Source organism: Aulostomus chinensis, chromosome 18, assembly GCF_037954235.1.
Source record: "Aulostomus chinensis isolate RoL2024-O1b breed Wild chromosome 18, RoL_Achi_v1.0, whole genome shotgun sequence".
NCBI lineage: Eukaryota > Metazoa > Chordata > Actinopteri > Syngnathiformes > Aulostomidae > Aulostomus > Aulostomus chinensis.
In genome coordinates, this window is record NC_141337.1 from 18,543,119 (window position 1) to 18,570,169 (window position 27,051).

Below are 27,051 nucleotides of genomic sequence, written 5' to 3' on the forward strand. Positions count from 1 at the left end.
TTCCATTCCTGTCAGAAACTACACTATTTTGTTGTTGAGGGGGCTGGAGAAGTGTTCAAAGCCAGGCTCTTCTCTGCTTTTGATATGTGACTGAAGCTGTGACAATAAGTAGCTGAGAATCATAACACCAGCGGGTCTTGATCCGTTCATCAAAGAAGTCACAATGTCACTTTCCCCAGGGAGATTTTCAAGCAGTCAGAAAAGCAGAAACACCAAAGAATATGCAGATCTATATTTAGATCAGTTGTGCAGCGGCAGCATTAATTAACCATCGATGGATAGAAAACAGCTGTGTAAAACATTGGCAACACAAAAGCAATTCAGTTTAAATACACTGTCCAAAAAATAATTGTCACATCAAATCAGAGGCCTGAAATTGTTCAGGTCATGCTTTTTTTGCACCTTAATCTAGTTCCAACAATGCTATCATGTCTACATTTTCTAACATTTTGAAAGATAACACAGCCTGAAAAACTTCCACCAAACCAGAGACAGGTATAGCAATAACTAACATCAGCTATTCACAAACACTGACTGTGTTGAAATATGTCTGTTGCTGAATGCAGTGTTCAGTAAAGATAGTCTGAAGAAAACACAGAGCATCTTAAGTCAAACCTAGTTTTAAATTGAAACGGAATATGCATACAGCTGCCACTGATAACCACAACAATAAAAACACCACTGATTGGTGTTTCCAACTTCAAAGGGAGAGCAAGGTAACAAGTAAGAGAGCAAGTAAGAAATTAAGGTGGCTAGGAAGGCGGGAGGGCAAGCATGAGGAACAGCAAGGCAAAAATGATAGGAATACAGCCTGGGGACAAGACCCTCTTTAGCTCTCACTGAAGCTCCCCCCTCACAATCAGTGCTAATCCAATTCTGACCCATTAACTAAAACAGTCAGGTTAATAGAGCAGACCTTTGAAGAGGGTTTACCATGAACCACCCACCAGGATTATCACTCCTTCAAAACAAGACTCTGATTCAGACAGTACTGAAGAAGACAGGATGCTGGTCATGAAAGAAGTGGATGTTGTACACCATACTGATCTGAATTCTTCCTTTATTCTAAATAATCATGGCTAACAGCATACAACAGAACCTGACGAAACATGATATATATGATACACTCACACCAATAGTCTACCACAGAGGGCAGGGGTCTCAATTATGAACCTGTGCGCTGGATAGCTGATTACAGATGGTGTTCACATGAAACACAAACTGCATGCACACAAAAATATCGGATTTATATAACTGTGTGTATGCAAGGCCTGTTTGCCTTTGTAAATCACAGTCTACCTGGAAATGGGCACATGTAAGATCCTCCGAATATCCCGCCGTTGACATCCTTCCATTCAACCTTAAATGGTCAATGTACAGCATCTCAACTGAACTAATTCAAAGACATGAGCTAGCTGATCAAAACTGGATCATGCATCATTAAGCCCTGGTATCAGACTGACTGCTTCATGCATAACATGACTGCATCCATCAGCTGTATGGATGTAGCGTGTCATGACTATAAGAGATGTTAATGGCTTAATTAACGCACTGGGTTCATGTAGGCTACAAAATCCATGTGCATGTGGTGAAAAGTGTGTGGCAACTGCCATGGTGTGCCTAGTGCGCTCTGACAGTTCATATTCACAGCAGTGATTCTACACACTAAAACGGTACTTGGTGATGCTCACAAAATAAGACAATATCATTAAATACTATTGGAGATGTGTTCTATTCTCTTTAATATAATTACAACGAACACCAGCATTCTCCTCTGCACCAGCGTTAGCAAGAAAGAGCTGGGGGAACAGACTTAATTAACTGGATGTTTTATTTATTATTTCAAATTTAACAGTGTTTATTGCACAGTTCGCTCGAGATCACTGCAAGTGTATGTATGTAACACATTTGGAAACTTAATTAATGTTAGATATTAAATGACATTAAATGTGCCAGAAGCATCATTGTACAATCTGCTTCTGTGGAGAACCACACGTTTCTGCCCACCCAAAGTAGTTACATTTTTTTGAAAAAATGAACTGAGACCAACAGCACAAAAGACGGTGGGCTGACCTATGCATCACTAAAGTTTCAGAAATTTCTGGTACTTTGCTGGGAAACTTTTCCCTCTACATAATATACACATCAAAACTAACCAAACCTGTATCCCACAAACTGCAATCCAAACCAAACCATGCTAACTTGTTCCACCACTTTGCATCACATACTTGTTGTGTGATGCAAATTAGCAAGCAGCATCCTTGTCAAATAGAGGACTTGAATTCAGACTATAACGGAAAAACTAAATAATCTTTAGCTGAAATGGGGTCCGGGTGTTCTAGAAATGCATTGCTTCTGTCGTAGTTTTGCCCACCATGATGACCCCCTCCTTAACTGTTGGAGGTGCAACAACTTCCAGTTTAAATACTGCGGTGGGACTTTAAGAGCATCATGTGGGTATGTTAGTGAAACTCTGAAAAGTACAATTTCAGTCAGATTAATTGGTTTTCATTTATTTTCCATCCATGGGAGCCTATCCCAGCTGACACTGGGCGAGAGGTGGGGTACACCCTGGATGGATCACAATCAATTAGGGGTTCAGCATCTTGCTGAAGGATACTTCGACATGGTCACCAGGGGAAGTGAGGATTGAACCAGTGACCCTTCGGTTACTAGACGGCCACTCTACCTCCAAGCCATGCTGCCCTGGCAGGTACATTTAGTTCCCAAAAATAAAATAATACACACAATTAAAATCCTGTTCAACAGAAGGCTTTCGTTGGACAGTCAGAAGTTGGAAGACCATTTCCAACTAAAACATGCTGCACGCATGCAGGAAAACACTGTTTACTGGTAATGTTACAACACAGGTCCTCTGCGGTGTTGACAATGATGTTTAGCAGAAAGATCCAAACTATTCAAACCGCACAAGCCACCCACTAATCTAAACATACTGACTGCACACTGGCTGTCTGAACACTGCAACAGCCAGCCAGCGATTGTAACAACACATAAGATGTCTCATGTCCTGCTGAGTATAACTGCAATTCTTCATTTTATTATTGCAGTGGAACCTCAAAGAAGGGTTTCTGGATTGCTTTGCTCCCCACCTGTCAGGGGTGACGTTTGGACAAGTGTTGGGGGTCTGGGGATCTCTCTCTCTCTGAGGAAAGAGCAACTGCAAAAGGCTCTGTCCCCAATGAAGAGCAGCTGAACCAACAGGAAAGCCAACGCTGCCAGTAAATTAATAATTTAAACAATGTAAAATTATTTGGGAGGAGCTCAGCTGGGGTTTACAAATGAAATGCAACAACTGCTTATTACCGTCCCTCTTTTATTACATTGCTCCCGTCTTCCTTTTCTGTGACATCTTGTTGAAGCAAAATATGGAAATGTTTGTGTAAAACGCATGTACTTGATGGGTCAGTACAGTCAGCAGCTCACCACATGCAGCTAATCACTGTGTATGTATCCTGTCTGAACACCCAGATGAATCCAAATCACTTCCATACAGCCACTCTGTAAAAACGGTTCTGACGCAGACCACATGAATACACCAAACGCCAGCTCAGGCCACATTAAAACTCTTTTGATCATCAGGTCCTGTGCCTCTGCAGTCCCATCTGTGCTCAGCTGTGGGGGTTATTTCTTCAATTATCCAACATCCAAGGACCCCTGACTGCAGACAACACAGTCTACAGAGCAAGCTGCGCTGCAAAAAGTGAGGACTCACACCAAAAAGAGAAGGACCTAAGCCTTTTCGCTTAAAGCAGAAAGTTAGAGAGCCCCCATTCTTTGTACTGCATAATTTGAAATTAATCTTTCACTTTCAAGCATCTTCAATTATTTTGGGACTGTTTCTTCAATAGTTCAGGCATTCTGTTGGTAAATGTTGCTGCAGCTCAACCCAATCCTCGTCACTTTGTGTAAGTTAAAAGAGGGTCACATACCTAACTAGAGGGAGAGACTGGGAGCATGGTGGAAGCTCAGCTAGTGAGGGGTGGGTGTGAAATATTCTTTGGACTTGGTCTTGGGGGGAAGAAGCTTACAATCGGAAAGAACAGGAGTGACTCAGAGAGGAAGAGGTGGGAATGTGAACGGAGAATTCAAGGGAATCCCACTGAGAAAGCTCTTCACTAGTCAACAGTGCGCCAAAGAATTCAGATGAGGAAACCATATGCTTAAAAAAGTCACATGTTAACTCCTAGCCACGACGAACACTGCAAAAAGCACCATCAATGCGTTTCTTTATTGCACAGGCAGAAAAAAAATGTCCTCTTATTCTGAAGGCAGGACATTTTTGACATCCATTGGCTTGTCTGATTGATTGAAGGATTCTGATCTCAATTCTGTGTGAAAAACAGGCTTCATTAAAAGATTGGAGACAGTCATTTCTTCACAGATTCAATCCCATTGACTTGGCATTCCGGTGAGTGTCAACTGGTTGTTTAAAAGGGATGGCAATCAGTTTGTGAGCCGTGACAGAGTATAAGAATTATCAGACAAAGTAATGAGCTGTGACTGATGATGACTTGATATCGACTTGGTGGGTCATGCGCGTTGTCCTGTTTGCTGTTTTTACGCGTCACGTAATTTAGGAGCGATCAGCTGGAGCGCGCACAACAAAACTATCCAGTGTGTCAATAAGGGGCAATTCTCACCCTAAGTGTTAGTTTTAGCAGCTTGCTTTCCATACATTTTCACAGTTTAATAACTGGCAAACATCTGCAACATCTGGTTCAAATGGACATGGGGGTTGTCAGCAAGGAGAGACGCCTACAGCACAAACAGCTAAGGACCTGTTTAAATGTACCAAGGCATCATTCACAACCTGTCTGGAAAATACTTCATCAGCAGCTTTGCCTCAAAAAAAATCAAGGCGGCAACAGATAACAACATGCGGCTAGAATGTGGCAATGACACACGACGGGCACATGACTCTCTACGCAGTTATCTAATTAACCTAGTACACACAGCTGTGTAACGCTAAACAAAGAAACATAATGACAGAATGTAGTGAAGCCTCCCTGCTAGAAGTGATCACTTTGGCTTGACCACCAGACAGCTTCCTTCCTATATAACTTCCTCTCCATAAGTTGGAGCTCGACAGAAAGGGAAAGGTAACGTTCTAGATGGCCCGACCATGCAGTTGGCGGCACAAGAGCTACAAACTTGTTTCACCAGCAAATACAGAATTTGATTAAGAATTTTTTTTTTTTTTTTTTAGTTTAAGTGAGGAAACGTTGAGTCTGGTGTGGTGTACCCTCAGAATCAAGAAGAGAGGCGCTCTACAAGGTCCTGCTCTCCACATTTTCCATAGCGGACTCACATTCTTAGCATTCCATATGGAGACCACGACAGTCCACCTCAGACTGCAGCCACAAACTCATTTAAAATTCTAAAATGAGACATTCAGTATTATGAAAAATTGTGCTAAGCTAACACGACTGCATGAGTTTGAAAATATCATCCGATGACAAAATCAATACATTGCTGTGCTTTTGTGAAGATAAAATCCCCTTATCACAAAAACGCACAACCATTAACAGATCCATAATATAAATCATAAAATCCCCTTGAAATGGGTATGTCTCACCTCAATCATTGCAATGTAAACAAGTAAATAAAATATAAAGACATTTGTGAAGTACAATTCAAATAATAATTTTACTTTTTTCCACAATTATGTCTGTGCACAGACCCACACTGGGATTTTTTTCAATGTGCAGCACTAGTGAGGAAATTTGTTAGTTCAAACCATCCTAAAAATCTGAATATTGCAAAAAAAAAAATACTGCTTCTAACTTATCAACAAGGTGTGCTTAATTTCAAGCTAGAGAGCACATGTTTTACTTTGTGTGCAAGACCTTTCTTTTAACGCAGTGAACCCTGGGTGACTTATGACAACCACAAACATCTCTGAAGCTGCAGCTCATTAAATCCATCTCATTAAGATCCCTCCTTATTGTCTCCACTTTCTCCTATCAGAAACTGCCCCAGCTTAAATATTTAATTTGGCATTTCGAGGTAGAACAGGCTGCCTGGGAATGTGATTCAGGTCAGATCTTGGAAGTACATCAGAAAAGGGGGCAGCTGCTGTCAGCCCCTTCTCCCAGCCAAAGGAGCTTGCTCACATGTAAAACTTTTTGTTGATTGTGTTCAAAAAGACACGATCCAAACGGTTTAAGAAAAGAGTGAAACTGGAGAAAGAGCACTGTCTGCTCTCACGATACAGTCTGAACTACAGGAGGTTACAAAGTGCACTGTACTTGTGTCGTGTGTGGTTGGATCTGAAGGATGCAGCTCCAGGAATATAACTTGCTGTGACCTGACAACACAAAGGAGGCAGCTGTCCGGCAGTTAAAGGACACTGTTCACTGTTATGAGGCGGTTGCAAACTCGTGTGACCTGTGGAGCTGCATGTCACCCCGCATAATGGCTTGATTATTGTGGCAGGCTATCTGGCTATGCTAACGCGAGCTAGCCGACTTTACGGGAGATTGGCTGACAGTGGTATTTTGTTCAGCCGAACCATATGATAGCTGAGTGGCAATCCACAAAAAAGGTACATACATGTACTGTGTTAAATACTTATCGCTGAGATGGACCAACTCCATTTCTTCATATTAACACAGAGCCTCCAACTAAAGGGGCAACATAACACACAGCTAGCTGAGATGGTCCGGGACCCGACTTATGGCTGGCGGCGTGTGCTGGCGACAATCACAAGGTTAACACGATTTTCAAGAACAAGAATTTTTCCACATTCAGCAGACACACGAAGCCAGGTTGTCAGCATAATGAAACACTTGAAGAACGATACACGAGTGAACTGCATTGTAGCTGTGCACAATCGTGGAAATGACGAGAGAGGGAACCCGGCGGTAAGCCAACTCCATAGCCCATGGGAACTGAACACATCCAGCAAATACACAGAGCCTTAATGCCTTGTGTGTGTGTGTGTGTGTGCGTGTGTGTGTGTGTGTGGGGAGGGGGGGGGGTATAGCGTTACTTGGGGATTTAAAAGCATTGGTAGCTACCTGTTAATCGCAGCTTCACAGGGCCATTCCGCCGAACTCCTTGGTTAGACATCTCCCCTTGGTTCCAGCCTTTGCTGCACGTACTAAAAATGTGTCGTTAACTGTAAAAAATAGCAATGTTTTATCAACCTCTCCGTCAGTTTTAGACAATAATGGAGTCAAGGCATTGTGGCCCGGATGTGGACTGAACTGCCATTGCGATAGCTCGCAAATGCAAAAAATGAAACATGAACATAAGAAAAAAAATCGCGAATGTAGCACTACTGCAGAGTGCATTTATGAAAATGTACTTCTTGCTTGAAGATATAACCGAGACACGGTAGAGTCGCGGCGCAGTAAAGTAGTGTTTAGTCTTTACATCTTCGGAGGAGGGAGCCTCTGCCGCGGACTGAGTCCTCCTCTCAGCTCGTCGAGAGTTGGACTGTTGAGCTCTCCGGTGTGGAGCCCGCTTGTGCCGCCGCTGGGATACAACCAGTGACGACAGCGCGTTTTGAGACAGTCCAACGTTTCTCCTACATGAGGCATCGAACTGTTAGCAGCCGCGGCCACCGAAGCCCGACGTCTCTTTAAAGTTGCACTTTTACGGGGTTGTGTTCAGACATGAAGTATTCTAGACTCCCTTGATGTAAACTTTTTGATGGAACTGTTGTTTTTTTGTTGTTTTGTTTTGTTTTTTTTTAACGTGCATATGCAACACTGACCAATGCAGTTGAAGTACATGTAGTAACACCGGTCGAAACAAAGTAATGCGGTAATAAAAAATAAAAAAAAACAAATCCAATCAAGTGACGACGGTCTGGTTCCTTCGTGTCAGAGTCCATTGGGCTTTTGAATGCGCTTTCAGTAAAATGCCTGAAACGAGGTCTCTGACTAAAAGGATAGTTCACCCTAAAATTAAAATTCAGTCATTCTTTTAGACTCACCCCCATGCCGAGGGAAGATTGGGTGAAGTTTTTTAAATTCACAAAACCCTGCCAGAGTGTCACAGAAAAAAGGTGTTGCAATCTCTGGCACTGAATGTGAGCATATTAGTTAGAATTAAAAAGTACTGACTTATGTTTCTTTATGTGAACATTTTCAAATGTAAGAAAATACAGTAAACCAATGATAAAACGCCCCCATACTGCTTGTCCGAAGTAATACAAGTGTCCTTAAACCTGTAATTGTACTATGTATTTTTTTTATTTACTTGAACATATTCTAACACTTCGTTCTACAACATAAAATGAATCAGAATCCCCCCAAAAAAACAACGTTGCTAAGAAGTGGCAAAAACGAGACAACACAAGCTATCGGTGTTCTAGTTCATGCATAGCATACAGGTACTTCTGATTGCACTTACGCTTTAAGAATTATTTAAGAGCTCATTTGTCAAGATTATGTTGAATAAAATGTCTTAAGTCTCAAACTTATTTGCCAGACTTTATTTTCAGCAATAATCCACAACCCAGTGCAAGGATGCAATTGGCTTTTTGATGAGGGAACTCATACTGACGCAAACTTAAGGGTTGGCCAACGTCACTCTACTGACACTTTACAACAAAAACATCTGAATATAAACCAACTCACATCGTTAGCACCTGCAAACATTCCAGTCTATTCGTTCCCTTTCCTGGTGACTCCCTGCGCATGAATCTCATATCCAGGGGACATCTTTTTTTTTTGGTCATTTTAAATCCGGTCTAGCACATGGTTTGTCATTTGTGACTAAACTAGTTTGAGACCAAACAGACTGACCCTGGTGATCTTTTCAGAGGACCCCACAGCACTGGTTATATTTTGTGTAACTAAAAATCCAGACAGCATGAGTGTGGACTCAATAGCAATTTGACCTGAAAGTCACATATTGGGAAACCTCTTGAGATAATACTTGTGTTATTAAAGTAGTCCCTCTGACCCCCTCCCCCCCTTGTGTGCTGCATGTTGACATTCACCAAGAGACCCAAGATGCCTCCAAAAAAAAAATTCTTACAAAAAAAAAAAATCAAAAACAGAATTAAAACCCTTCCATCTATTGACTGACAAAATCCCTCCAAGCTTTGCATTTTGTTGATGGTCTTTGAACCGCCCTTTAGTGTACAGGTACACAGTTTTCCTCTGCAGGTGGTATTATCTGACTGACACACTTTTGATTGTACCACGCTGAAGAGGACAATTGTTAGTCTCAGCCCTCTGATTTGGGCTACGCTAATCTACTAATCTGGCACCAGCCTACTTTTAAATACAATGCTCTCAATTCACCCTTAGAATCACTGCTTCCATTGTTATTCCAGGAACATAAAAAGAGGGGGGGGGGGGAGGAAAAAAAACCCACTGTACATGACTTTATTTACAATAATCTTTTATGAAGTGATAAAACAGTATGTACATTACACACAAAGACATGACATCACATTCACAACAAGTTAAACATTGAGGTTACAGTACAGCCAAGACCAACACAGCAGTCATCTAGAAATTGAAAGTGCCCTGGTTTTCACTTATTTGAAAAGCATAACCCTCAGTGGTTGCCTCAGGGGCCACAGTCTGCAGCTCCTCCTTTGAATGGAAAAAAAAAAAAAAATAAGAGTGTCATTAAAAGTCACTGTCATTTGAAGTGTTTGTGGTTTGCTAAACACTCACCTCTCCAGAAAAATATTTCTCAATCAGATTGAGGGCTGCTTTGTAGACCATCTCATTTTCATGAGACTGAAGAGCCTCAATCCGGTCCAGTCCTCCACACTCTTCAATCATCAGACACAGTTTATCGGACTCCCCAATCTTATCCCCCGCCTGATGGGAAAACACATCACATACACCATGAACAAAACACATGTGGGGATTTATTCATAATTGTCTGCAACAAAATGCACTTACCAAGAATATATTTGTGATGGCATCCAAGATAACGAGGACAATTTTGCTGTCTTTGGAGGAGAGCAGATCCAGAAGGGGCTCTAGAGCATTAGATTGCACCAGGCAGACCACCTGCTCCACAGTGCCCCCACTGGTGAAGTTGGTAACTGCCCATACAGCCTCTTTTTGAGTTTTGTAGTCACCCTGCAGAAAAAAAGACAAAAAGTTATGAGCCACTCGGGGTAAACATATTAATAAGCACCCCCCCATAAACAAATCTAACACATACCCGCACAAGCACATTAACCAAGTGGGGAATGAGGCCAGCATTGATAACCTCCTGGATTTGGGTGTCCCTTCCTGCAGTGATGTTGGACAGAGTCCAGGCCGCCTCCTTCTGAATGTTGGCTTTGTTGTGGCACAACAGTTGTGGGAACATGGTCAGCACCCCAGCATCAAGCACTGCCTGAGTCTGCTCATCTGTACCAGTTACTATGTTCCCGATGGCACGCAGAGAGGGCGTCTGGGGGGGTGAAAGAGGACATTTTAAAACCTGCCCGTGGGTGATAACAAAAAGGAGCTAACCAATGTTGTTTTTCCAAATATCTCAACAGGAACAAAAACATGACTATGCTTTGATACTTACTACAACGGACAGCTCTCCAGAGTCAAGAAGCTTCACCAGGCAAGGAACCAAGCCAGTTTGGACCACCACTTCGATGCGGTCATTGGAACCATCCGTCAGGTATGAAACCGCCCAACAAGCATCAGCCAACACCTCCTTGTCATCATGGTGAAGGAGGCGTATTAGAGCAGGTAAGATCTGCTGGATGGCAGTCATGGGAGGGGAGGGGTTCTTGTTGCGACAAAGGTTTGACACTGTCCATGTCACATTTCTTAGGTAGCCAGGCTGTAAAGACAGGAAGGAAGAAGAGGACAGGTGTCAGTTTGACAGTCAGGACTGGATTTATTGGCATTGGGGCACCATCTAGTGGTGGCCAAGAGAACACACTTTACAAATACATGTGTTATAATACTAACATTTATTACAGACAAGTCAGGGGCTGCCAGCAGACTGAGCAGTGGGGCTAAAGCACCATGCTTGATGACCCTGTCCCTCAGAGCTGATCCATCACCTACGGCAGAAAATAAAGCACATTAAAATAAAAAAAAAAAAAGGAGTTTGCTCACAAAACAGATTAAAATTTCTTAGAAAATAAAAATTCTTATTACCAGCAATGTTTCCAAGAGCCCAGACAGCTTGCTCACTGATGTGCTGGTGGGGGGATGTGACCAGGCTAATGAAGGCAGGAATTGCTCCACCCCCTACTACAGCAGCTGTCTGATCAGATGTCCCTGAGGCAATATTGGTCAAAGCCCAGGAAGCCTCAAACTGGATGGGAGGGCAGTCCTTGAGCCCCAGGAAGGCCACAAACTTGGGGATCAGACCAGCACTGATGATCTGGTCAATGGGAGGATGTCTCTCACGTGACAGCAGCTTCCTGCATTTGAGACAAAACACTGATTTTTGTAACTGTGCTCTCTGACTAGACAGGAAAGGTCATTTTTCCATGTAACAGTACCTTGCAGCCTGTGTGGCCTGGAGCTGCACTTCTATGTTGCCGCTGTTCACCCCTGTGAGGATCTCTTCAACTGTCCATTGCCTGGAGGTCTGCAAATAGATTCATACACAAAATTGCGATGACTCATAGGATCAACATATAAAACTGTTCCATGCAAATAATGGAATATTCCCCCTATGAAAATGTAGCTAGACATTTTAATGTGGAAAGTTAAGACTCTAGCTTCTAGCATTTTTTGCAGTGGTTCTAACATACACCAGTCAGACAGATCATTAAAAAAAAACCAAAGGTTTTGTATAGGGATCATGTAAAAACCGTGCAACGACTCCCCATACACAGGGATATAAACTTTTTAGTCAAATCTGCTTATTTTGAATGCTATTTTTGATCAGTACAACATACAATGTATTCACGCAGAGGCTTTAGGAAAAAAGCATCGTGACGATATTTTTTTGTGGCAACACTGGCTCTTGGATCAACTCGTCAACTAATTTGTGTCGTCATGAAAATTTCAACTTCTCTTCATACCTGACTGTTTTGTTTTTTCTCCTGGAGGGGAGAGGTGGCCTCCTCCGGAAGCGCAGCCACATTCCTTCTCTTGAACATCTGATCATCTTTCTTGGCCTTGCGGAGCTCCACGTTCACCTCCACTCTCCTGCGACGAAGCTCCTGAGTTTGTGTCAAAGACGAACCCAACAGATGAAACCAGCGACAACAGGACGACGGGCTGAGCAGCTTGACTAACACTTACGTTGGCGTCTTTGCCTTTGTTCTTGAACTTGTTCAGGCGGGCGCAGTTTTCAGACATCTTCTCAGAGTGGCAGGGAAGGTTAACCGGAGTGAACACAAGTTTTGTTGCGGGATCCCTATCACAAGAAGTTCAGGAGTTAGCTGGCAACCTTCGCAGGAACCAAAACACGTCGGCCAGTTTGATCTTGGAACACCCTTCCGGCCTGATAGCCACAGTAACCGCTACAAAAGAAAAGGGTAGCACGGGATAAAAGCGGCCAATTTCAGTAGACCGACCAGAGCCACTGACACATGCTTACCTGCTTCTGGCGTAGAGGCTGTACTTCTACAGAAAATGCCGCACAGACCTTTAAATTCCTACAGCAGAGCCTTCTGATTGGGCTGTTCGAGCAGGAGCATCCAGCCGCCCCCGTTGATTGGACTGTTCAAAAGAATCCAAAACGCACAGGAAATTATGTCACTGCACAGTAACATCGCGAGATTTCCTTACCGACGACAGGAACGATACTGAAGTGACATCGATTTGCGTGGTAAAAAATAAAGAAAAAATTCCTTTTTGGCCAGAGCTGACCAAAGTGGGGTCAGTTGGACAAAAATTCCCTTCAATAAAGTTTGCTCATTTATAATATATATAAAAAAATAATAATACAATTGTGTTGTTCTGCTACCTTCACTTCGCCCCCTACATTATCCATGTATTTATGTCAAGTTTGTAAAGCTCAAATAAGGTTTAATTAAGGTCATTTAGGATTTTGTTACCATTTTGCACATTTGTGTGCTTTTGACATGACATGTGCGATTATTTTTTGTTGTTGTGGCCCTGGAAGGAAGTGGACAATGTTCAGCACTTTCTTCTTTGTGCATATTTTGACATTTTTTTATTTGCTGCCACATAAAAAAATTGTTTCTGATAATATTACTTTGGGTTAATAGTCTAGTTTAATTTTTATCTGTGAGACTATTTGTTTCCTGTAGAAAAATCCCTGAACAACTGTGAAAATGTAGAGGGCCACAGAATTCAATTTGATTCAATAGCATTTAGATGTCGAGTCCTTATAAGAGATTAATCAACATTTATGGTTATATGCTGCCCAGTGAACACTTTTTGTCTGCACAGAAATTTCTTGCCTCTTTTACAGAATTTAGTGTTTTTATCTGGTGCTATTTATTCCAAAAGATTTAACTCAACTTGTGAAAAGCCACTTAAAATGAAACAAACAAACAAAAAACTGAGGGAGGCCTGATAGGCATTGATAATGGCAGTGTGAGCTCGAAAAAATAGAACAATGGAACTGATGGGGCCATGTTGTTACATTAGGTTTGGGAAACACAGGATGAGGAAGTAGTTACATAAAATGAAGGGAAAACATAGGGAAACCTGGTTTGTCACCTTTCATTTCAGGGGCGGCATGCTTTGGAGATAAAGCCACTTAGCAACCAAAGGGTTGCTGGTTTGAGCCGCACATCCCCTGATGATGATGTTGAAATGTCCTTGAAGAAGATACAGAACAACTAATTGCTACTTATTGATTGCATGTTGGGTGGTGCAGTGGTCAGCACTGTCGCCTCACAGCAAGAAGCTTCCGGGTTCGAGTCCCGGCTCCAGCACGGGATCTTTCTGTGTGGAGTCTGCATGTTCTCCCTGTTCCTGTGTGGGTTCTCTCTGGTACTCCAGCTTCCTCCCACAGTCCAAAGACATCAAGAGAGGACGAGGCTGATTGATACTCTAAATTGACTGTAGGTGTGACTGTGAGTGTGAATGGTTGTCTGTCTCTATGTGTTGGTCCTGCGATGGACGACTCCTCCCCAAGTCCTCTGTTTCCTCTATGGAATACGTGTTGGTGGGATTAAGGAGTTCCTCAAAGTATTCCTTCCATTGTCCAACTGTCTCCCCAGTTGATGTCAGCAGCCTCCCGCCCTGACTGAAGACAATATGAGCAAGTTGCCCCCCCCCCCAGGCAACAGACGGTTTGCCAGAAGCTCTTCGGAGCCGATCGTCATCCTCCATGGCCTCACCAAATTCACACTGCTCAGCCCACCAGTAACAATCGGCTGCCTCTCAAGACCCACAAACTAACCACGCCCTGTAGGCTTCCTTCTGCAGCTGCGGCTCTCCTCACCTCTGGTGTCCACCAGCGGGTTCGGGGATTACTACTGCGTCCAGCACCAGTAGACCTACGACCTAAGTTGTCCTCGTGCCATGTGCACAGATGGACATCCTTATGTTCAAACTTGGTGTTTGTTATGGACAAACTGTGACTTGCACAGACACAGGCAAATCCAATAACTGAACCACACTAAGGTTGAGGTCGCGCCTGCCGTTCCTCCAATCCAATCATGCCCCTCCAGGTCACACCGTCATTACCCACATGAGTGTTGACGTCCTCCAGAAGGACAGTGGAGTCCCCAGGTGGGGTGCCATCAAGCACCCTTCCAGGGGACTCCAAAAAGGGTGGGTACTATGAGCTGCTGTTCGGTCCACAAGTGCAGACAACAGTCAGGCCCCTTTCCCCAAGCCAAAGTTGCAGGGAAGCAACCCTTTCGTCCACTGGGGTGAACCCCAATGTACAGGCAGAGAGTCTGGGGGCAATTGGAAAGCCCTCTGCCTCTCAAGCTGAGCAACTCCAGCAAAGGAGAGTCCAATCCCTGCCAAGGACTTAGGTTTCAGAACCACAGCTATGTGTTGAGGTGAGACCGACAGCTCCTTCCCTGCCAGAGAAGTGACATCCCATGTCCCAAAAGCCAGTTTCTACAGCAGGGGATCAGACCACAGAGGCCTCTGCCTTGGTCTGCTGCCCGATGAACAATGCACCTTAGCCTTCCGGTTCCTCCTGTGGGTGGTGGGCCCATGGGGGGACGAGCCCATGTGGCCATTTAGGCAGGGCCTGGCCGGGCCCCATGGGCGAAACCCCGGCCACCAGGTGCTCACACACAGGCCCCTATCCTAGGCCTGGCTTTAGGGCAGGGCTCCAGTAACCCTCTGGACTGGGTATCCAAACAATTGAATAAGTTAAAAATGAAATAAATTCACTGAAACCAGTGTTACAACCAAATAATCTTTGAGGAAATGCACACTGAATCACAAAATAATTCCAGACTCGTCAGATACAACAAAACTCAAGGCACCACAAATTCCAAAGTCGATTTTTGAAATTTTGTCATCGCCTGTATACTTACAGCTAAACTACATTTGCAATGTCCCTCCCTGTGCAGTCCTTTTGAAGTGTAAATGGTACACACAGTCACACAATGATGAACTACGCTACAAGTCACTCAACACCGGTTGTTCCCCAACTTTTTAAAATCCCGTATCCACTGCAAATTTCAAAGTCCCTGCTGCAAGTACTCAGCCGATCAGAAATTTTCAGCATCACAGATCCAAAGTTACAAAGTTACTACTGTCCCTCCTAACAGTCTTTTTGAGGGGCAGATGTGTGCAGATGTGTGCGTGTTAAAAAGAAAGAGGAAAAAGGCAACCAACAGTTTTGATTGTTCTCACCCCTCACTTAAAAATGAATATGAGCATACAACTTCTCATGATTGTCATCTTTACAAATTAAAACATTGTTGTAATGTACCTGTCAGAAAATACTTAGACCAGGTGGAGTAAAAATAGTTGCATTATCTTCCTTTTTCTTTGTAGCTGTCACTCCCTCCCTCCCTCTTAGGTTCCTCCATTTCCTCCCATAAAATTGCTTCTTTTTCTCCCTTTCAAGTTTTGCTCCATCATCCCCATTGTCACTCCATACCCCCCCCCCCTCAAGTCACTGGACTGCTGCTTTCATTCCATCTACATGAAAATAAAATACACAAAAGCCTGTTGATAGATACTGTAGTGTGAAGACTTGAGGTGCAATGTCCAAAGATGTGGGGATTTCTTACTAAAATATGGATTCAATCTGGAAAACTGCACAAAAATGATCATCTTTATGAAACGGTGCATCGATCTTAATGTTATCACAGGAGCTTGGACCAAGCGTTCAAAAATTGAATAGAAACAGAACATTACACAATATTTATCACAGATTTATATCAAGAATAAGTTGATACAGTGCTGAGCTACATTTCTGGTTCAATCCCAGCTCTCAGATCATGTAGACTACTTGTAAGGAAACTAACTTCCTCATTGGGAAAGAGACAGGGGACACCCTGGACATGTCCAGACCACCATGGGATCAACAATACATATATATAGTTGAATAAAGGCGTCAACAACCCACAGATTGCTATGAAAATAATGCAATTACAAATCCAAGCACTTTACAAACCTTTGAAACGTATAGATTAAAATTCAGGTTTTTACAAGAAATTCTAGCAGCCATGGGAACTTTCATTTCAATGTAATGAATGTAGCATTTATTAACCAAAATGTATGTTCTACATAAAATGTATGCTTTCAGAAAATATATTATATCCTGTTTGAAGCCCTTATGGTGAGATGAGTCAAAATTATAAAAAATTAAATGTTTTGTTTGTCCTTTTCCGCTCAAGGGATCTGCGGTCCTGAAATCAAGATGATGATTTTAATTTTTACAAGCGTCATTGCTACAGAGAAAGGAATAAATCAGTCTTTTGCATTTTATTAAGTTCCATATACATCAATATTTCTTCAGTTGTAATACAAAAAAAAGAAATCAAGTCAAAATCTGACAAAGTTTTACAAACAGGGCAGGAACCTTCAAATAGTTTCATCCTTCTCAGTCAGTTGCCATTGCAGAACGATTCTTTTGACAACAGCGTTACGGTAATTTTCAGGTGGGTTATAGAAGTTGAACCAAGCAAACTACAGATGTCCAGACACTTACAACTGTCTTTTCATGTCACTTCAGACTGGCCGACGAGTGGAAACGGGACAGGAAGTTTCCACCTTGAATGCAGACACAAATCTCTCGATACATGATAGGACGTGACTCAGCCATTTCATTCTGTTCTCCTACTTCTTTTCTGACATGATGACAAGGATGTTCTGAGGGGGGGGGGGGGGGGGTGGGTTTAATGAGAAAGAAAAAAATAAAAGACCAAAAATAAAGTACATGAAAATATGAGGGCTCCTTGAGTCTTTTCTCTGAGGTAAACTTTCTTGTGAAATGCCTCAGGTGTTCACACTCCTCAGTGCAGTCCTATCAGTGACGACAGGTCCAAGTAGGTCCCTTTGAGCTGAAACGCTTCTGTGAACAAGCAAGTCGAGAGGAGCAGATCCCACAACGCAGGACGAGGCAGTCTGTCACACAGTTACTGTTCAGAAAAGCCATATTCTTGGCAAGTGCATTTTTATTTCAGCAATGTGCGATGCTTTCTAAGTGGCTGATGAAGACTGTAGCTTGTTGTTTTGAGACCTACAGAAATTGGAGAGAGGGGAAAGTTGCATTGTGACATCTCTACAGTGATGACACACACACACACACACACACACGCGCGCGCACTGACACACACATCGCAACTGATCGCCGGAGGATCCTGCGGTCATGTTGGTGGGAGTTTCTGGGAATGTCTATTATCAGAGAGATCTTCCAGTTATTTACAGTTACAAACAGTTCCTTGCTCAGACTACATTTTGGTCGCATAAAATCTAAAATGATTTGCTTCATAATTATTTAAAACTTTCAAAGACAGACATATATTACAGCCACTGTACATGATAAAAGTATGTACATTCAAGACAGCCACCTTTAAATCAAAGTCAAAGGGAGGGAACAAACAATAGTTCTCATAAATATCTCTTTAATAAAATATGTAGCTTTGTGTGGTCAAAACATGATCCAATCCAACTCAGAAAATAAATACAAATGAACTAAAATGCATTTAAAATCCCTCAGATATCAAACTGTGATGGCCTGTTAACATCAGTTGATGGCTGCTTCACTGTGATTACTGTGATTATTTTTAATTAATATTAGAACTGCAAATGGTAAGTGAAAATGAGACATTGGTGGCATTTTCATGAAAGCACATTTGGTGTTCAAGAGCGTGTTCTTCTAAGTAATTGGTTGCTGTTTTGGAAATTTTAAAAAACAAAACATGCCATTATTACAAGAGACCCCCAGCCTCCAGTCCAGACTCCAGCTAGACTGGCCCATTTAAGAATCTGACAATCTGCAAGAAAGAAGAAAAATGGGATGGCATAAATGAAAAGGCATGCAGCAAGAACACACACGCGCGCACGCACGCGCACACACACACACACACACACACACACACACACACAAGATGATACACAATACAAAACTTACTTCTGTTAAGACATCGCATACATCGTCTTAACTTTTGGCTTGGCTGGTTTCAGTTAATTGTCATGCAACCCTTAAAGGAACATGCCCCTTTCTGGGGAAATACTGCTGATTGTCCATCCCCCATAGAGTCAAACATGAAAACAGAGCCTTCTCTCCTCTGCGCTGCTTTAGGGAGCTCAGACCCACGGAGAAAGGCTGACTGCTAGTTAGCTTAGTGCAATTAATGGTAGCAGCTGGGAAGTTTTCGCATTACTCATTTAGAAGTCAGCCTTTCATCATTTTAGAACGTGTCACTTTAAAAACTGATACATACAACTGTTTTGCTGAATGGGCACAATGATTGACACAGCACCCCAAAAAATCTGTCGAAAGAAACAAAAGTTTGTACTAATGCCTTGTACCGTCTCCAAGCAGTGCCATCGAAGCCTGACCATAAATCACGTTTATTGTAACTGGTAAGAAAAGAATGTGACTCGGGTTTATAGCACTGCATCTGCACTACAATATACAACCATCACAGACTGTACAACCGTCCTTGAATGACTGAGATTCAACTCCTGAACAGGTTTCAGGAAAGTCTGATCTTCGATCCTCAAAGGGGGGGGTTGGAGCAAAAATAAAATTAAGTGAAATTTGCTAGTTTTGTTCTGATAAGCAGTGAGTTGATAAAGGAAAGAGTCCAGTTGTACAGTCTGTGATTACACGTGAGGTGATACAAGCCCAAGGGGCCCAGCCGTTGCCTGTCATGGCCAAATACAGACGACTGGCTGGGTATGAGAGGGCGATCACTTCATGCAGTGGTGCTGCGTGGACAGAGCACAAGGCATTAGAACAAACTTGAGATCAAAATGAAGACACAAATTTCTTGGTGACTACAAGAGCACTTGCTAGTGATTATCACCAAGTAGTAACACCGCTAACCTATCAAATAACTTCTGACAGAAGTACGCCAACGTTTACCACCCACTCCCATTCACTGCTCCAAGCTAAATAGCAGTCTGCCTCATCAGCTGTTCTCTTATGGTCGGAGCTCTCCTGATGCACACACACGCAGGAGTGCAGAGTATCAAGCTTTTTGTCGAGCTCTGGGGAAGATGGCAAAGAACTGCATTTCCAAAAAGTTGACATGTTTCTTTTAACTTCTGCACGGTGCAAGGAAAGGGTCTATTGTAAAATACAATCACAATACATACAGTGGTGATACAAACAAAAACAACTGAATGACAGCCTTCAAATGCACAAATTAAAAAAAAAAAAACACGACACATGACAGAAGGAATAAGGCAGTGAGGTCAAAGCGTTACAGCATGCGAATGACAGCATGGACCAGGACAAAAAAACTTGGGAAAGACTCTGCAGGCAGAGGACCAAATATTTACCTGCTCGCCTTGAAACATTTCAGCTTCTGCACAAAGAAGCCTTCGAGCACCTCGGCACACTGAAAGAAGGGTGTGTCATTGGGGTTGTAGTAGCGGCAGTTGTCAAATATTTTGGTCACGTCGGCAACAAATTCTGTGAGCTTGTGGTAATGTCGCTTTTGTAAGCGGCTTTCCATTGTGGAAAAGTCTGCAAGAGAGAGAGAGAGAGAATCAGGTCAGTTTACTTCTGGAAAGAAACATCAAGTATTACCTGGATCAATTCATCAGCATCCTCGCTTGCCTTAGTAGTCAAGTGGTTAATGTTCATGTCTTGAAATGAAACTTGAAGGGGAGTGGCCTTCCAAGGGTAATACAGCCACAACAGACAACTCGGTGTATAGTAGAAGTAACGGGACAGGTGTTAGTGTCCCAGTAAGATGACCAGTGATGAAGACAGAGAGGTGACACTGGCTCCCTGCTATTTCAGCGGCCAGCCTGGGTGACCCCGCATTATTATGTGCACTATATGCACACTTTTCAAATCTCCAACTCCCAGAATTACCAGATTGGACGCTTTTCTGTCCATTTGGGGTATTTTTCATCACTATGTGACTCGACAAATAATAAACGGCAGCTGGAATGTGGACAAAAAGTTTGAAAATCACATAGGAGTCCCCTGAAAAACTGCATGGCCACCCAAACACTACTTATAACACTGGATAAACAGACTATGGGTATCATGACAGTGGTTATCAACTTGCCCTATCAACCCATGTCTACTTTCTCAGGCTTTGTGCACTCAAAGAGGTGTTTCACCTACTTCAGTCAAGAGAATGAGGTCATAATGAGGGATAGTTTTGAAGAGCAATTAACACAGCAAAACGCAACAGTTTTGAGAGAAATGCTGGAAAACCATTGCTGCCGGTGTAATTCAGACATTACGCCGATATCCCGATTTGACCTCTCTATGCCTCCTGTTTGCTTTCAACATGCCTGAGGCACATTTTAGCCATCTTCAACATTTACCTTGATAGAGCACATTTGAAAATTACAGTCAAGAGATGTGAATTTCGGTCTGCCACTGTGCAACTGTCGCATATATAAAAACTAGGTCTATTGGCTACAGTGTTGCAGACTTGACAGAGCGTAAAATCATGCTGGGCCTTAATCATTCTGGTCATTTATGATGAGATTCATTACAAAACTTAAAAGATTCCCATTCGCTACAGCAAACAGGAACAAAATGGAGTAGGCAGGAACCTAAATGCACTCACTCGGTGATGTAGAAACTCAGAGTAATGTCAATATTTGTATGCATCTGAGTATTACTGCAATTATATATTGCTATAATTGGATGGTTTGTTACTGTACGGATCAACATGTTTACATAACATTTCCTCCAAAGAGAACCTGATTTCCAAAGGAGATGATGTGCTGAGAGAGACAGCGGTGCTATGCATAGCTTATTTCAAGCTATAGCTCTGAACAAAACCCGGTCCAATGGGAAATGGGGAGGCAGTTATTAGGTGATCTAGCCAGGTTAAAAGAGTCATGTAAGATGGAGAACTCTGGCTTAAGGCTCATTATAGCTCGCTTATTCAATCTGCTGAAGTAGTGTACCCTTCTGCACCACATAAAGCCAGAACACACACACACACACACACACACACACACACACACACGGCTGATGATCATATCTCCTTACCCATTGGCTCCTTGATGACACGATAATAATCAGGTGCATCATGGGGATCCACTGGTTCAAGGAAAGGCCATGCCATTTTGTGAGACTGTGGAAATAAAAAGGTGTACAAAATCCAATTCTAACAAGTGCAATTCTTGCTCTATTGTACAAGAAACATCTGACACAATATGGACAACTGGTGAGTCTTATCCTTAGGTCAGCAGTCTGCTATGGTCCCATCTGATTCTGCCCAAACCCCTACTTAACCAGAAAACGGCCCTAAAGTTAATAATATAATGGGAGCCAGGGAACTCTAAAATAGGTTCTGTACCTGTAACGATCGCAATATTCTTTTCAACCCCTCATAGTCTTTATCAGTGAGTGGCGTGAGGACAGTCATGGCATCTTCTGTTGACTGACATTGTGGGCACACATACACATCGATGTGATTGGCCTCACTCTGGAGAATGCCCACACAGCGCCCATGGTACCAGTTCTGGCAGCGGTCGCAGCCTATGTAAAACCTGTAGGTAAGAATCAGACACATCTGTGTTAGAAGGCAAATGAAACACACTATATATGTGAGAAAGTTTTGAGCTGGATTTGACAGACCCTCATTCTCACTTAAAACATATCAGGCCAACTATCACATCATTCTAAAGCAATGGGGTCATAGATGTGACAAGATGGTCTCTGCTTGCGTTTAAACTCACAGCTAATGTCAGTTAAGAAACGTATGAGAAGCCATACTGTGATTCGTCATAGGGTGTCCGGCAGATGCAATAGAGTTCCTCTTTGCTTCCTCCCTCCTGGCCCCGTTTACAATCATTACAGACAAAGTCCTCCAGTTTCTTAGCCTCCTTTTCTGTGATGCCAACACATGCGCCATGAAACCAGTTGGAGCACAGGTCACATCCAATGTAAAACCTGAGGGAAAAACACCATCATGACTGGCATTTACCTCAGTGAGCATTACATTAACATTACAGTGGTTACTTGAGATGCAGTTAAAATAGTCGGGTGCTTACTTTGACTCATCATATGGTGTTTTGCAGATACAGTACAGTTTTGTGTCCTTCTTGTGGTCCTTTGAGGTAGAGGAGAATTTCTTCTTCTTCTTGTGTTTTGATGAACTTGGATCTCCGTCCTTGCCTCTGTCCCTATTCCTCTCTTTCTCCCTGTCCCGATGTCTATCACGTTCCCGGTCTCGTTCCCTCTCCTTCTCTCGATCCCGATCTCTTTCTTTATCCCTATCTCTGTATCTGTCTCTGTCCTTGTCCCGGTCCCGCTTCTTGTCGTGATGCCTGTCCCTATCTCGGTTTCTGTCTTTGTCTCGCTCTTCTTCCCGCTTGCGTTTATGGGATGAGGAAGGTGAGGTCACCGAGTGGGAACTGTGAGAGGAATGTGTAGAGTGGGAAGAATGGGAGGAGTGGGAAGAATGTGAAGCTGCTTTGATTGTTGCTGCAGCGGCCTGAGCAATAGCAGCTCGTGCTTTCTCCTTTTCTTTCTGAAGCCTGGCTATGTCCCGCCTAAGCTCCTCCTACGAGAGACACAACATGTTTTATATGCCACTTCATAGATGTTTAACTTCACTTTGTATTCTATATCTGATAGACAGGCACAGAATTGATCATCTTGATGACAGCTGAACATATGCTGACCTGTACTTGCAGTTGCAGCTCCTTGTCCAGCAGGGCCCTCTTTTTCAGAATCTCAGCCTTCAGCTGTTCTTTGTGCTTATACAGCAATGCGGTCAGCTTGGTTGCATTCTGCTTTGAGCGTTTCTGCTCCACCACCTCCTCCTTCTTCCTCTTCTTAGCTGCTTGTTTCTCATCCTTCTCAATCTTGTCCAGAATGTACTTCATCACCTGGTTGCACACGATCACTCTGAAGCGAGACGAGACCGAGGTCAGACATTCAATTGGTTTTCTTTTTTTTTTTTCTCTTCTCCCATTTTTGGTAGTACAAATGGATGGGAAACTAGTTAATAGAGTTACTGCAGTCATTCTCAAGAAAGACTATTACTTGTCAAAGGGTTCAACAGTTCAGTGATTAATGAGATCCAAACCTCTGGTTCTCCTCTCGCTCAGCTGCAGCCAAGGTCTTCTTCTGTTTCAGCTGCTCCGCTGTGGCATTCTGCTTCACTATTATCTGATAACAGAAAATACATGGATATATTCACAGTATATTGATACCTACAAGTAGATATCATCTGAAATATAGAAACACATTGCAGGAGACTGTTTAATGTTTTAGTGTCACACCTGTTTCTGGATGCCATCCCCGGGGCTAACTGACTGCAGGTTCTGTTCCTTTTGTTCCCTTTTAGCCTCCTGGTGTTTCTTTTTCTTTGTTGGTGGTGGCTGTTGCTGCTCTCTGAGCTGCTGCATCCTCTGGAACTGCTCCTGCATGCTCGCTGGTGCTTGTATGGTCACCATGTTCTGGATTTGATGTGCCTGAATTTGTCCCCCTGTCTGCTGAATCTGGATAGGAAGCTGCAGTTTGATCTGCTGGGAAACTGTACCACCCTGCTGCTGAGCCTGAGCCTGCGCCTGGATCTGGGCTTGGATCTGGGCTGCAACATGAGGTGGAAGGGCTGAGAGGAGTTGGACTGGTTGTTGTAGCCCTGGAACGGTGATGAGCTGATGCCTGATAGGAGACTGGACCTGAAGCTGAGGCTGGGCTTGAACTTGAGTTTGATTCTGAGACTGAAACTGGACTTGGAGCTTCGCTTGCACTTGGGGTTGAGCATGGACCTGAAGTGGTTGGGTCTGCTGTGGTGACTGGACTTGAAACTGGGGTTGGGCTTGAATTTGACTTTGAACCTGTGACTGAGTGTTGACTATGGGTTGTTGCGGGACATGAGATTGAGGGTGAATCTGATTCTGTGGCTGAAACTGGACCTGAACCTGGGGATGAAGTTGAGTTTGGATCTGGGGCTGGAGCTGAGTTTGTGTATATGATTTTGACTGAACCTGGGGTTGTGTTTGGCCCTGAAATGGTTGCTGGGCATGCTGCTGTGGTTGGGCCTGAAGCTGTTGTTGAGCATGGGGTTGCGGTTGGACCTGAAGTTGTTGGGGAGTATGGAGTTGCGGTTGGACCTGAAGATGTTGGTGACCTTGAGGTTGGGTTTGCACCTGTGTTTGAAGTGGAGCTTGCACCTGTGTGTGGTACTGAGGTTGGACACGTGATTGGAGTTGTGTCTGGGCAGGTGTCTGAACCTTGGGCAAGGTTTGATTTTGGGACTGAAACTGCACCTGAGGTTGAATTTGAGCAAGGGGCTGTATCTGGGCTGGGGGTGGTTGGGGCGTTTGTGGCTGAAACTGAACTCGGATCTGGGGGTGAATTTGGGCTTGCGCTTGGGACTGGAGATGCTGTTGAGCCTGAATGTGTGGCATTTGTTGGACTTGGCCATAGGACTGGACTTGAATCTGAGCACGGACTTGGGCTTGTGGCTGAGGTTGAAGGTGAGCATGGGCTTGGGGTTGGAGCTGAGGCTGGGTGGGTCTCACTGTAGTAACGACTGAAGAGACTGGTAATCCCTTTGTATGAACCTGTACTGCCGAAACTGGCATTTGAGACACCTGCTGCATGGAGACAACAGGGGGATGCTGAGACTGCAGAGGGAGAGATGCTTGAGGCAGAGGGATAATAGGTGAATGTGTAGAGATTGATGCAGGTGCGGAGGCAGTTACAGTAGCCAGGACAGGGGGCTGAACAGGAGCCACAGCCTGCTGTGCTGGCTGAACTGGAGTCTGAGCTTGAGATGAAGCAGACTTCCAAAGCTGTGGTTGGGCCACCCTCTGCTCCGTCAGAGCTACAATAGGAGGGAGAAGACAGGCAGTTTATTACACACTTTCAGCTAAAAGTAAATGTATACAAAAGTAAAGAATTGTATTCAACTGATACTGATGGGTGTCTGTGCATGTGTGTGTGTGTGTGGGGACTGTGGTGGGTGCTCTACCTGGCACTGATGGTGTTGTAGAGGTGGCTGTGACAGGCGTGACCACAGCATTGGCTGCAGCAGCATGTAAGGGAACAGGAGCTGTAGCTTGGATTTGGGTCAGAGCTTTGACTGGGTATGGGACAGCAATCTGAGTGGACACGACAGCAATGACAGGAGCAGAGACAGGGGCAAGGGCAGGGGTTGGAACTCGGACAGGAGATGGGAGGGAGGCAGAAACCACCGTTTGGGCAGAATTAGAAGAAACTTGGGCTGCAGCCATGACATTTGGGACAGGGGTTAATGCAGGCGAGGAAGCAGTAACATGTATCTGGACGGGGGCTGATGTTGACGGTGGGGAAGGCCTAAAACTATGCATTTGGACCTGGGATTGGGTTGCAACTTGTCCTGCAACAGGCAGAGCAGTTGCAGTTGCAGTTTGAGCTTGTGTAGGGGTAAGGGTGCCTGGGGAAAGGGTGGGGCCTTGGGTTTGGGCCATGATTTGGGCAGCATTTTGTGCTGGGGCAGGCACAGATTTCACCACTTCTGGTTTTGCTAGGACTGAGGCTGGTGGAGAGGATGAAACCAATGTTGTTGACAAAGCCTGGGCAGGCACAGGAGTGGATAACTGTGATAATGCTTGGGCTGATGATGGGATAGTGTTGGAAACTTGCGTTTGTGATGAGGTCACAGTAGCAGTTTCTACTGGTGCAGGCACAGAGGCTACAACTTGGGTTTGCAGAGGGACTGAGGTAGGGGTGGGGATAGAGGATGGGATGGGGACCGAGGCTGGAGTGGACCCCATTCTTGGTATTTGTGTTGAGGAATAGGCTGTGTTGGATTGGGCTGGAGCAGGTAGAGGGGCTGTCATTTGGGTCTGGGCTAAGACTGAAGGAGTTGTCTGGACTTGTGCTCTTGTTTGAGCTGGAACTGCCATTTGGTTTTTTGGGATCTGCACTGTGGTAGACTTTGTAGAGGAAACAGTGGTGGGCCCTGAAGTTGAGATTGAAGAAGATGGGTGGATGGGAGTGAAGAGGAAACGCTGGACCTGGCCATTTGGCATGGCTGCCTGCATTAGCTGCTGACCAGGGCCCGGGATGACTGTAACACCCTGTGGGATGATTTGCAACTGACCCTGGGTCTGGCCCTGACCCTGGATCACCACTGTCAGACCTGGATTTCCTCCCTGAAGTGCACACAAAAGAAATCTCACTACTAGCTAAGAAAGGCATGTTCATTCTACACCTGCAGTTATACAGGAACTTCAAAAAATATCAAATCAAGTCCTCAAACAATGTAAACATTTAGAGATAGCCAAGATAAACGCTTTATTATGTGCTGCTATGATGTCCCATGTCCTGCTTGTTTTATGCAAATCAAATTTCCCTTCGAGGGACAAAAAAAGCTCTGAACATATAACTTACAATTCTAATCTGTTTTATACTCTCATAAAGTACATTAGTAGTAAATAATAAACACATAATTTAAACATAAAAAAATAGAAACATATATTTCACCAAATGAATTGGCAATTAGCAGGTTTAGCTTTCTATTAAGTTTCTGAAAAAGGTGAAAGGGTTATTTAAATTGACTTTACACGTGTTTTCTAAATTTTGGATGATAAATAC

The 27,051-nt window shown here is 43.7% G+C and overlaps 3 protein-coding genes across 9 annotated transcripts in view; all 3 read right to left on the reverse strand.

Moving 5' to 3' along the window:
• The window catches only part of LOC147245546 (E3 ubiquitin-protein ligase SMURF2), a 72,799-nt gene extending 65,239 nt beyond the window's left edge, over positions 1-7,560 (reverse strand). The window contains exons 1-2 of the mRNA XM_086185826.1: positions 7,399-7,560; positions 7,041-7,141 (exon numbers count right to left, since the gene is read on the reverse strand). Coding sequence (XP_086041952.1) covers positions 7,041-7,092 — 52 coding nt within the window. The 5' untranslated portion in view covers positions 7,093-7,141; positions 7,399-7,560. The remainder of the gene's footprint in view (positions 1-7,040; positions 7,142-7,398) is intronic.
• A 1,813-nt stretch (positions 7,561-9,373) lies between these two features.
• On the reverse strand, positions 9,374-12,526 carry kpna2 (karyopherin alpha 2 (RAG cohort 1, importin alpha 1)). The gene is made up of 11 exons (XM_086185972.1): positions 12,508-12,526; positions 12,210-12,324; positions 11,987-12,127; positions 11,459-11,547; positions 11,109-11,377; positions 10,917-11,011; positions 10,522-10,785; positions 10,165-10,398; positions 9,897-10,079; positions 9,663-9,812; positions 9,374-9,578 (listed from the first exon to the last, which is right to left on the reverse strand). Exons 2-11 carry the CDS (start codon positions 12,264-12,266, stop codon positions 9,492-9,494), a joined length of 1,569 nt encoding a protein of 522 aa, XP_086042098.1. The 5' UTR covers positions 12,267-12,324; positions 12,508-12,526; the 3' UTR covers positions 9,374-9,491.
• Positions 12,527-16,064: 3,538 nt separating this feature from the next.
• Positions 16,065-27,051, reverse strand: part of LOC147245549 (nucleosome-remodeling factor subunit BPTF-like) — a 32,091-nt gene continuing 21,104 nt past the window's right edge. For 3 of the 7 annotated variants that reach the window (XM_086185967.1, XM_086185968.1, XM_086185966.1), the window contains exons 23-32: positions 25,445-26,609; positions 23,745-25,297; positions 23,549-23,631; positions 23,142-23,367; positions 22,509-23,020; positions 22,231-22,407; positions 21,812-22,004; positions 21,502-21,586; positions 19,818-20,004; positions 16,065-17,544 (exon numbers count right to left, since the gene is read on the reverse strand). In XM_086185967.1, the coding sequence (XP_086042093.1) occupies positions 17,505-17,544; positions 19,818-20,004; positions 21,502-21,586; positions 21,812-22,004; positions 22,231-22,407; positions 22,509-23,020; positions 23,142-23,367; positions 23,549-23,631; positions 23,745-25,297; positions 25,445-26,609 (4,221 nt within the window). In that variant the 3' untranslated portion in view covers positions 16,065-17,504. Of the gene's footprint in view, positions 17,545-17,907; positions 18,302-19,817; positions 20,005-21,501; positions 21,587-21,811; positions 22,005-22,230; positions 22,431-22,508; positions 23,021-23,141; positions 23,368-23,548; positions 23,632-23,744; positions 25,298-25,444; positions 26,610-27,051 lie in introns of those variants that run through there. The other 4 variants (XR_015110207.1, XM_086185970.1, XM_086185969.1 and 1 more) reach the window with 4 other exon arrangements.

Bases quoted from the DNA above. Each gene is read 5' to 3' on its own strand.
- kpna2 (XM_086185972.1), bottom strand. From the start codon at position 12,266: ATGTCTGAAAACTGCGCCCGCCTGAACAAGTTCAAGAACAAAGGCAAA. The intron at 10,786-10,916 runs GTTAGTATTATA...CTGTCTTTACAG, and splicing joins CTGACTTGTCTGTAATAAAT to CCTGGCTACCTAAGAAATGT. The intron at 9,579-9,662 runs GTGAGTGTTTAG...TTCCATTCAAAG, and splicing joins AGAAATATTTTTCTGGAGAG to GAGGAGCTGCAGACTGTGGC.